The 12066-nt window shown below is 43.5% G+C and overlaps 1 protein-coding gene across 3 annotated transcripts in view; it reads right to left on the reverse strand.

Annotated features, from left to right (window-relative positions):
• Positions 1 to 11551, reverse strand: part of SCAF4 (SR-related CTD associated factor 4) — a 59862-nt gene extending 48311 nt beyond the window's left edge. For all 3 annotated transcript variants that reach the window (XM_039228843.1, XM_039228851.1, XM_039228834.1), the window contains exon 1: positions 11119 to 11551. In XM_039228843.1, coding sequence (XP_039084774.1) covers positions 11119 to 11148 — 30 coding nt within the window. In that variant the 5' untranslated portion in view covers positions 11149 to 11551. The remainder of the gene's footprint in view (positions 1 to 11118) is intronic.
• Between the last annotated feature and the right edge of the window lie 515 nt (positions 11552 to 12066).

Consider the following 12066-nt stretch of genomic DNA (forward strand, 5'->3'; position numbering starts at 1 on the left):
ACGGGGCCCGAACCCATGAACCGCGAGATCATGACCTAAGCTAAAGTGGGACGCTAACCGACTAAGCCACCCAGGCGCCCCAAACATATCTTAAATTTTAAACATGGATCATCTATAGAGGACTTAAAAACTTAACCAAACTTCATTATTCTTGAATTTTTACAAATTCTTCCAAAAAAATACATTATAGTACACTTGCTATCATGCTTCAAATGTACAAAAGTTGTTTAGTGAGCCCTCTCCCCTCATAAACACTCCAGTAGACAAAGATTAGCTGCTCAAAACATTTCAGAGTAGCCATGTGGGACTATGAACTGGGCTCAGATGGGTACTTACACTGTCAAATCTCAGAACTGCCATTCTACACAGTATGACTGTGGTCAATTCACACCACCTCTTCAGTTTCCTTACCTTTGGAATGGAAAGAATGCAAAGAAACATATACAACTCCTAACCCATTAACTGACATTTGGCTGGCAGTTAATGGGCAAATGCAGGATTCCTTCCTGTGAACTGTCCCCACTGGATTACTTCTTAAAAGCACATGTAAAAACTAAAGCTAACCTATAAAACAAACTTAGGATTCAGGATCAACAAAATAATTTACAGAACCACTCAGTAGCTAATAAATATTGTTCTCAATTGAGAAAAAAATCAGATCAAGCAACAAAACAATGAAAATGGTGGGTTAAAAACATATTTCTATTTTAATTTTTTAAATGTTTTTATTTATTTCTGCGAGAGAGAGAGAGAGAGAGAGAGAGAGAGAGAGAGAGAGAGAGAGGGAGACAGCATGAGCAGGGGAGGATCAGAGAGAGAGAGGGAGATACAGAATCTGAAGCAGGCTCCAGGCTCTGAGCTAGCTGTCAGCACAGAGCACGACACGGGGCTCGAACCCACAAACTGTGTGATCATGACCTGAGCCGAAGTCGGACACTCAACCCACTGAGCCACCCAGGCGCCCCCATATTTCTATCTTTAAAACAGGTTTGAGATATGACTCATACACTATAAAGCTCACCCATTTAAAGCATACAATTCAGTGGTTTTTACTATATTCCAGAGTTGGCAACCATTAGCACTATTTTATTCTAGAATACTTTAATCCCCTCCAAAAGACTCCATATTCATTCCTCCTCACCACCAACCAACTTTAATCTAATGTCTCTATGAATTGGCCTACTAAAACTTTTTTAATGTTTATTAATTTTTGAGAGGGAGGGAGGGGCAGAGAGAGAGGGAGACACAGATCCAAAGCAGGCTCCAGGCTCTGAGCTGTCAGCACAAAGTGCTCAAATGCAGGGCTTGAAGTCAGATGCTTAACTGACCCACCCAGGCGCCTTGTGCCTATTTCTGACATTAAACAATAAGAAAGGCCTTTATGAAGATGTGAGCATATCTCCAATGAATCCCACTGTCCTTTCCAAAGTGATTTATCATTCAGCATCTCTTAATTAAGGTGAACGAGGTGATACATGGCTATTAAAGTTTGGAGAGTATTTTATGTTCCTTAAAGGCTTAAAAGGTATATTGCTGTAAACTTCCCTATTATAGGCTTCCTTTCAGCAGTCTTAGAATTCCACTTCAGCTAAACTCAGCTCTGACAAAGTCAAAAAGAGGAAAGAAAACGGAATACTCGTGATAAAATGCCAAAAGATTAAAATTTTTGCAGAGAGAGATTTATATAGAGTTGGTCAACTACTGCTCTTTTGGTAACACCATACCTACAGCAGGACAATGAGAGAAGCCAATACAGGGCAAGCAATAGTGGGTGAATGGTCTCTAAACCCTCTAAAAACAGTAATAAAACTAAAATCATTTTACCATTACTAAACACTGGCAATTCTAAATAGCATCAGGGACAGAATATTTCTTCCCCTAAAAAAAGTTGACTGAGATGCTTAAGTTTAAATCTACTGCTGTGGTTACTGTGGAGTTTTGACAATACAGAAGCATCAAATCTATACATTTTTATTACATTTCTTTTAATAAGCAATCTATTCTTAGTGGAAATTCATTAGGAAACCCTCCAGTTATGTGGTCAGTGTCCAAAACATGCAGATTCACCACAACTGTGAATTTGGAGTCACTATAAAGAAATTCGGTACAGCCTATGCTCATGCTCAGTTTGCTTCTCCAATCTTGTGGTTCCTATATACGAGTGTGTATTTAAAGATTAAAGAGTACATTCAGAATATGATAGCTGAGTGCAATTCTTGTTTCCTGAAATTCTTTTTTCTGGTATAAATATTTACAAACAGTGAGGATAGGCCTTGAACAAAGGTATAGTGGAACACAAAGCTTGAAGATCCATGAACAAAAATCATGGAGAAGGTCATTAGTATGCAACAAAATATAAGGAAGTAGACATTTACACCTTAATTTAAAGAATGTTTAACTAATAGAAATCTATACTGAGTTTTTTGGTGGAAATACTTTAGTGAATTTTTTTTTGACTGAGGAGACATTTGAAAGTCATTAGAATCAATGCTGAAAAAGACATGGGTACTACTGTGATTTCTAGAATTTATTGTGAAGTGGGTAGTTTGTACCAAAAGTAACTTATGTTTAAGACTCCCTAACTAGTGTGTGTTGCTTTATGTACAACTTTTCCTAATTACAACAAATAAAAAGTGTTCTTCATTCAATTATAGTGAGGGTAAGAATGATGAATCTGGCTATAACTGTTTACTGAGCACAAATATGTGAAGATCACCTACATATTGACAAATATGCAGAAGTAAGGCTTGAAAGGCAACTGGAATATAATAGTAAGTCAATGTTATGACAGACCAATAAGTAGGTAAATTTTTCTACTTTTCCCCCCAAAAAAAGTATTGATGCAATTTAAAAATATTAACTCCCTTTTTCCACTATCATATTTATTTACAACTGGCATAAAGTTCAAGTTTCTTTTTTTGGCCAAACTCATGATTATTTCTGGAAATAATTCTCTTATAGAAGAGGTCTGTATTAGGGGCGCCTGGGTGGCTTAGTCGGTTAAGCGTCCGACTTTCGCTTAGGTCATGATCTCGCGGTTCGTGGGTTCGAGCCCCGCGTCGGGCCCTGTGCTGACTGCCAGCTCGGAGCCTGGAGCCTGTTTCAGTCTGTGACTCCCTCTCTCTCTGACCCTCCCCTGCTCACGCTGTCTCTCTCTCTCTCCTAGAAATAAATAAAACATTAAAAAAAAAATTAAAAAAAAAAAAAAAAAAAGAAGAGGTCTGTATTAAAAAGAAAGACAAATTGTGCTCTGGAGAGCAAACATGCAAGGCATGCCATTGCTCCAGTCTCTTCCAACTAGGATTACTGACCCACATGGATTTATACCAAAATCACCAATTATCCAAACGCAAATGATAACTCTTAAGTGAAGCTTGGATGGCGCTCTACTTTTCACTGAGCCCTGCCATCTTCCCCACCCCGATGCCCAACCCCATCACAACCTTAGCTTGGGGGTGCCTGGGTGGTTCAGTCAGTTAAGCATCTAGGTTCTTGATTTAAACTCAGGTCATAATCTCAAGGAGGCTGCTTAAAATTCTCTCTCCCTTTCCCTCTGCTTCTCCCCCACATATACTCTCTCTCAAAAATAAAAGCAAAAAACCTTAGCTTCTAATTTATTTTTGAATGTTTATTTTGAGAGAGAGAAGAGGGAGAATCCCAAGCAGGCTCCACAAGGTCAGCAGAGAGCCCAATGCAGGGCTTGAACTCACAATCCAAAAGATCATGACCTGAGCCAAAACCAAGAGTCGGCCACTTATCCGACTGGGCCACCCAGGTGCCCCTCAGCTTCTAATTCTTAACCTTACTCCAGCACTACACTGGATTTCTTGCTGACCTCACTACTAATCTGCACAATGTGCTTCACTGTAATATCAAAGTTTCTATATTTATGCCTTCACAAGCACCAGTAAGGAGCTCTAGCTATAAAGCAATGAAATGTAATCAATAAACCAGGAAAATATTTAACATGACAAAGATGACCAGGATATAATAAATTGTAACATTTTTGCAAAATCTTAATAGTTCTCAAAAACAATTTGACAGTACACTTTTAATTACATGTAATATTAGCAGAAATGCAAACATGTCCTTTCAAGTCTAGGCTTTCTTTTTCTGAGTTTATTTTGAGAGAGAGACAGAGTGCATCCATGAGAGCTAATCTGCACACAGTGCGGGAGGAGCAAAGAGGAGAGACAGAATCCTAACCAGGCTCTGCACCATCAGCACAGAGCTCAATGTGGGGCTCAAACTCATGAACTCTGAGATCTCAGGAACTGTGAGATCACGGGATCAGGAGTCAGAGGCTTAACTGACTAAGCCACCCAGGCACCCCCCAAATCTAAGCTTTCAACAGATATTTTTAAGGCTTGTCCTAACACAACCTTAACTACCAAACTCTACCTTTTCCTGTTCCATCAGAATATTAATCAACCAATGTTACCCAAAATTTGAACCGGTAATAGGTAAGCTGCTTATTCTATATACCTAATAACATAGTGTTGCTTGTTTTTAGCTCATTAAAGTTGTATGCTTGTTGCTCTGAGGTAAGCTAAAAAAAATTTTTTTTAATTCAGCATATTATCTCAACAAATGTTATGAATAATACTCAAGGTTCATCGTTTATGTAACAACTTTATTCCTATCAAGTTATCAAGAAATATATAAAATGAGATTTCAATGTGTGCAGGTATCTACAGAAACACTACCTGGAAAGCTGAAGTAAATTATATTCACTCGTGCTCCATGGCAGAGACCCACCCTACAATTTTATCAGGTAAAAAACACTTTCCCCACCCCTGCCAAATACCAACTACCATTTTGGTAACTTTCTGTCAGGAACTTGGTTTCACAATAAATTATAAGCCAACTTTTCCATCTTTCCAAGTTCTCTCTGAATCAGTTCCTTAATCATGTGTCCATGTCATTTTTTTATGAAACAAAACACTAAGCAAAATTCTAGACTTCTGGGCAGGGTGTATTTTCAACAAGAACATCAGTGATAAATGCTGTAATAGAAAGCTCTGAAAAGCCAGCTTTCCTCCACTCACCATAAGGCCAGACTTTTACTGTTGTTGGAGATAAGCAATTCACTGAGTGAAGAAAGAGCAGAGGAATACAATGATAACCTTAATATCTAAAAACTCCTGTGGTAATAGCATAACATGGTCAAATGAGGAAAGAGAAACCTTCAGTTTTACTTCAACTAGTACCCTGATCCTCCATCTCTTCCACACAGTAAGACTCTTGTGCCAACTCTGTATCCACTGCATTAGATAGAACTCTCCAAGAAGGAAGAGGATCAAACACAACTAAAGACTTACATTACAGATTAAAATAGTAACAACAATGACAAGGTATCTTCATCAGATGATTTAAACTCTGGAAGACAGAGAGGTGCCTGGGTGACACAGTTGGTTAAGCTCAGGTCATGTCTCAGTTCATGGGTTCGAGCCCCAACCCCACATGGGACTCTGTGATGACAGCTCAGAGCCTGGAGCCTGCTTCGGTTTTTGTGTCTCCCCCTCTCTCTGCCCCTCCCCTGCTCCCACTCTGTCTCTCAAAAATAAATATTAAGAAAAATTTTTTTTAAAAATTCTGGAAGACAACCACATCTAGCAATAGGTACAATACTCCATACACAAAACTTTCCAGTAGAAAAAGGAAGGTATGGCAAGTTCCCCACTGAGATGTAGAACTCAACTCTTCCTTCAGGATAACATGGTGGTTCTAGACAGACAATAAGTGTAGCAATATAAATTCATACAGTATTCATAAAGCTTAATTTGTCTGATCTTAAAGGTAAAAATGAATGTTAAAGTTCTCATATTTTTCCCTGAACTCCAACGTATCATTATATGCATACCACTTAAGTATTTCACTATCTCAGGGCTGTAGTTCTCTAAAAATAATCTGAGGATCCCTGAGTTCCTTTCAGTGGTCGACAAAGTAAAAATTGTTTTCTTTTTAATACTAAGACATTTCTTGCCCCTTTCACTCATTTTCTCACAAGTGTCCGGCAAAGTTTTCCAGAGGGTATCTGATGTTTGTAATTACAAGAGATCAAACAAAGAAATACATGTGAGAACCCAGGTTTGCAAATGAAATTTGCAAAACTGTAAAACAATGTCATTCTTTTCACTTTTGTTTCATGAATGTTATTTTTCATTAAAAATGTCATTTATGTTACCATCTAATGGGTTTGTTATTTTTAATAAATGCATTTTTCAGATTGAATTTCTAAGATGATAAATACCCCCCCAAATATATATGATACTTATATCACCCACAGATACAAGAGTTCTCTCTGGTCCTTAACTTTTAAGAGTTAAAGAAGTCAAAACGCAAAGTTTGAGAATAGTTGCCCTAGAGAAACTCTTATACATGAAAACCTGTTTGAGAAAGTTCACTATCAGCAATAAGAAACAACTTGAATATTCAGCAACTGGGGAATCAGATAAATAAAATATGGTTCATAGCAGCACTCCCAACAATAGCTAAAACATGGAAAGAGCCTAAGTGTCCATCAACGGACGAATGGATCAAGAAGATGTGGTTTATCTGTACCATGGAATACTACATGGCAATGAGAAACAATGAAATCTGGCCATGTGTAGCAACATGGATGGACCTTGAGGGTGTTATGCTGAGCGAAATAAGTCAGGCAGAGAAGGACAAATAACATATGTATGCACGAAAAGGAGGATTAGGAGGAACTTAAAAGAGGAACAAGGGGGAGAAGAAGGGCGGAAATGGTGGGGGAAAGGGAGAGAGGCAAACCATGAGAGACTCTTGAATGCTGACAAAAACTGAGGACTGCTGGATGGGCGGGGGGGAGATGGGCATGGAGGAGGGCACTGTGGGGATAAGCACTGGGTGTTATATGGAAACCAATTTGACAATAAACTATTTGTAAAAAAAAAAAAAAAAAGATAAATAAAATATGGTTTATTCAAATGACAGCATACTACCCAGAAAGTAGGGTGAAATCTTATTTTATATATATATAATATTAATAAAGTTTGAGGAAAAACACACAAAAACATGTATAATATACCACTCAGGCATATCTAAACGTAGAATATTATATATTGATATATTGCTTATCTACTACAGAGACTGATACTAAATTCACTTTGATTGCGTCTGGAGGAAGAAAGGTCTTTAACTTGTAATATTTTAAATTTAAATTAAAACCACTTATTAGGACTCCTGGGTGGCTCAGTCGGTTAAGCTTCCAACCCGTGATTTCAGCTCAGGTCATGATCCTAGGATCATAGGACTAAGCCCTGCAAAGGGCTCTGTGCAGAGCATGGAGCCTGCTCAAAACAAAACAAAACAGAACAGAACAAACAAAACAAAATCCACACTTATACAACTGTCCATTCTTATTGTTGTATCTTCTCTGCACTTTTTAATATTTTAGCAGAGAACAACGAAGTATCAGCTATCATTGGTCACTCACTTTTTTCACTTATCTTTTTACAACCCCTACAAAGTGTCTCACAATAAAAGTTCTCTAATGGGTGTCTTTAGTAACTTCTTCTTTTGTATCTTCCTTCCTGTATCAGAGATACTGACCTCTTTTACCTGTGCTGATCTGTACCCTTCTTTTTATCCAATTTTGTTCTAAGGAAGCCCTCGTTGCTTTAAACTATGCTTCTCTACACTTCCACTCTCTGAACACGCTCAAGCTTCCACTATCATCTAAGAGACCAGAGCCTGAATGTCACTTATTAAGGCCAAGACCTTATATGTGCTATATAAGCATACAAATGGCCTACCACCAGTGCCTACTACACTGTTAATTGCTCTTCTTTCCCTTCATGTCCTTAAAGCCCTCATAACAAAAATTCTAAGAGACAACGTTTGTTTCCTTAAACTTCAGATCCCATTACTCTCAAATTTTAGTTGCTTTTTTCTTAAGTTTTAACCTGTAACCATTCCTCTCGTATTACACGTATTATCTTTAGGCAGCAATTAAGATGGGGAGATGTGCATTCAAATCCCAGCTCAGCCATTAGCTAACAGTGTGCCCCTGGGTCAATTATTATTTAACTTCTTTGGAAATCAGTTTCCTCATCTATAAATGGATGTCTGTGCAAGGCTGTGGGAATATTAAGTTAGATATGTATATATAAAATGCCTGGTATGCCAGAGATACTTATTGAATATTCTTTCTCTCCCCTCTCAGCTTCCTCCAGGGCACATCTGAGAGTGACTCCCAGATGTCTCCCTCTATTCACCGGTTGCTTCCAAGTTTGAGTCCTACATGCCCAACTGCTTGTGAAAAATTTCCACATGACTTTTCCACTCAAGCTCAAACTCAACCTGTTCAAAAACCAAACATATTTCCCCCTCCACTAAGTATGCTTTTGATGACTGCTTGACTTGGGTTAATCACATCATCACTCTCCCAGCACCTAAAATGTTGGGGGCAAAAGGTGCTTCTAAGCCTGTCAGAAGGCAAGGTCCATGGATTCCTCTGGCCCATATCCCTTCCCTGCTCCTGTCAAATTCTACTTAATTCTACCTTAGTCCTCAAAATGCCAATCCTCCTCAAATCTCTGCCTTCTATAATACATACTAGAAACCAAGCAGTTTTCTTGATTGTATCACCCCACTACTTACAATCTTCAGTTCATCCACAGCCTAAAAATGGAATTCAAACACATCAGACAGACAAGAAACTTGTCAGGCTCCAAATTACTTAACCACTTTTACTTTCCCGTAGCCTTTGGAATCAAACTACTGTACTGTTCACTTATTCATCACCACTGCTGCCCATCAATCACTACTTCCTGCACCTTCTGAGATCCTGAAACTGACCCCAACCTTCTCTTCCATGTCTTCACTGATCCCCCATAGCCAACCCACAGTACTTTTAAAGAGCCCCAAAGGAAGTTGTTCTATCACATATCAAAGTTATTTGTCAAAGTCTTGTGTTCTCTATTACATCAGGCTCCTAGGAGACAGAGATCCTTGGTAGTGCCACAATATTTAGGACACAGCTTTGTAGCTGAGCACGCACTCAAGTTTGTAAAAATTAAGGTAAGACTGGGGAGATTGAAGACATTTCATGAATGGGGAGAAATAACTGAGAAGCACTACAAGTCAAATGGGCAGGCACAAGATGAGGGACTTTAAAATCAGACTAAGTTCTCCAGAAGAAAGTTTCTTGAGAAGTTGGAGTTGGCAACACATATTTAACATAATGTAACCTGCAGTTCACGAAGACTAAGAAAGGACACAAAAAATTATTCGGGTAGAAAAATGTACAAAGATTAAAAAAATTCTTATTTTGTACATTTTAAAGAGGTTATAATACCATTTCCTTTTTTCAAAAAGGTGGTATCATACCTAATTCTAGATTTTCAAAGTAAAAACTAATGACACTTTCCCAGAACATAAGAGATTTTGCTTTATAATGGGCTCAATGTCAACTTCCATTAACGCCTAAAGCACACTTAAACACTTCTGACTCTAAAAATCCTCCTTTTCGTTCATTAAAAGGAGTCAATAAGGTTTTATCTCAGGAAATAAACACATTTATAATCTTTAAAAAACTGTTGTACCATTTATACAAATTCTCATACACTCAAGTATTTGCCTCCCATGGTGAGGGGAGCAGGAAAGAATACAGACTCCCTACCCTCATGGAGTCAACATTCCAGGGAATTGTGCCTTCAGGAAACCAAGTCAACTTTCCAAACCTGAAAGCTCTGGAATAGGATCACAAATTCTCTCGCCATCAAACATTAGGAAATATTATTTCGTTATTTTGAAAATTATCATGCTTGCCAACAGCAGTTGCTACTACAGTTAAGACATGATCTGTACCCATGGGTTGAAGACAAATCATTTGGACGGTAATTCGTAAGGCAATAAAAGGTCCCAACCGCAGTGGTACTGGAGGCTCCCATATTACCGCACTGCAAATCTAAAAGAAAACTTATTCTGTCACGAGAGAAATTACAAAACCTTATTGTGAGATGCAGCAAGTTTTTAATGTATCAAGACATCTAGAGCTACAGTGCTCCATCTGACTTTTTCAATGCTGGGTTCCTCTTTAGCGTTTGGAAAAGGAAAATAATCCAACTCCACACGTGACAACAGTTTCCATTCTGCAACTGTATTGTAAATCATCAATGGTCAAGTCCCCTCCCCACAAATCGATTCTGATGAAGAGGATGTGGGGACTCAACGCTCCAAACACAGCACCTGGAAAGACTGGAGATAAAAAAAAAAAAAAAAAAAAAAAAAACTATAGAGCTTTACGGCGGCGGGCAGCTTTGTTCCCGGTTACGGGAGGTTTTCACATGTAAATGTTCCCCTAGAAGCAGGAGAGGCTTAACTACCTCGGGAGGAGTGCGAGGGTGGGGGACTAGAGGCCAAAGCCGGCTTTCCACCGGACTAAGGCGGAGCAAGTCCTCTCCCATTCAACTTTTTAGGTGTCACGTTGGGGCCACAGAGCCCAATAAAAGGATTGTGTTCACGACTCGAAATGATAAGGAGCCACCCCTCTCCATTCGGGCGCCCCGTTTCCCAAGTGTGCGGATCTCGGGGGGCGGGGGGAGACGAACACCCTCTCCGACTCCTCCTCGAGCCGGGATCAGAGTCCAGGCGCCGCCGCGCCGCGGCCTGAGCAACAGGAGAGCCGAGGCCGCCGCTCCGCCAGCCCCGCGACCGGCAGATGCTCCCGCTCCCCCGCCCCCAACCCCACACGCCCGCCCGCGCTTCTTTCTTAGCCCCTTGCGGACGCCCGGCACCGCGAAGCCAATAACGGGCTGCGAGCAGAAAGCGAGAGCGCCGGGACCGGAGAGAGGGCGAAGTTGGAGGCACCAGCGCCGACGCGGGCTGGGGGAGGCCGGAAGGGGGCGAGGGGGGCAACCCGAGGTCGCCGCCCGGGGGTGGGCGATGGGGGAGGGGTGTGGGGTCGGTTCCCGTGGCCGCCGCGACCTCTCCCGGGCCGCAGGCCGCTCCGCGCAGGCCCCGCCGCCCCGGAACCCGGGCAGGAAGCGTCCCCACCCCGACCACAGCTTTAAACCTCCGGCGGCGGGAGAAACGGAGCCCCGGCTCCCGCAGCAGGCCCGGCACCCCTTAGCCCCAAGCACTCCTCACCTCCTGGTTGAAGGCGTTGACGGCGTCCATGTTCGCGCTGCGGCGGCGGCTGCTCCGGGCCCGCCGGTCACATAGACCTCGCGCCGCGGCGGAGCGGGGCCGGGGAACCGGCCGGGCCTGAGCGGCGGGGGGGAGGCGACGAGCGGCGGAGCCAGAGGCCGGGCAGGAAGAGGCTGCGGCCGAGGCGGCGGGGCGGGCGGCAGAGGCGGAGGGTGGCGGGCCCCCTCTCAGTCCCGTTCGGAGGATAAGGAAAAGGAGGCGGCGGCGGCGGTAGGCTCCAACATGTCCGTTTGGCGGTGGCGGCTGCGCTCTGCGTCTCGCTGACACGGCCCCCCGCGCCCTCACGCACTGGCCCACACTGGCCCGACCGGCAGCGGGCGGGCCTGTCTCTCCCTCTCGCCAGCGGGATGGCGGCAGCGGCCCGAGTCCACGCCGCGCGGGGCACCCTGGGACGGCTCGGGCCTCCCAGCGCTTCCTGTGCCCGGCTCCCGCCCCGCCTCGCCCCGCCTCGGGCGCGCTGGCCCCGCCCCCGCCCCGCCTCCGCCCCGAGCGCCGCGCGCCCGGCTGCTGGCGCGTGACGCCGGGACGCCGGGCGCTTTCCCGCCGGAGGTGGCGGCGGGCCCGGGAGGCTGCTCAGCGCTGAGGCCCGGCCGCGGCGACGGCGCGGGAGAGCGCGGGAGCCCCCAGAGTCGGGAGGCTGGCACCGCGAGGGCCCGCGCACACGCGCGCCCCTGCCCGACGCGGCGTTCCCGGGTGCGTTTTCGTGCCATTCTGCCCATTCGGGCCCTGCACGCGGCCGGCGGGCGGGCGCAGACCCGCTGGCTTTCCGCTGGCTGGAACAAAGGGCGCAGGATTTAACCTGAGCCCGCTGAGCGTGCGTTTGCGGCGCCCGCTCAGCCTCTGCCTCTGCAGCCCTGTGTCTGCTCTGACTGCGGGCATGAAGCCCCG

The sequence above is a fragment of the Hyaena hyaena genome, unplaced genomic scaffold, assembly GCF_003009895.1.
Source record: "Hyaena hyaena isolate Hyena2069 unplaced genomic scaffold, ASM300989v1 scaffold_2, whole genome shotgun sequence".
In the NCBI taxonomy this organism is placed as follows: domain Eukaryota; kingdom Metazoa; phylum Chordata; class Mammalia; order Carnivora; family Hyaenidae; genus Hyaena; species Hyaena hyaena.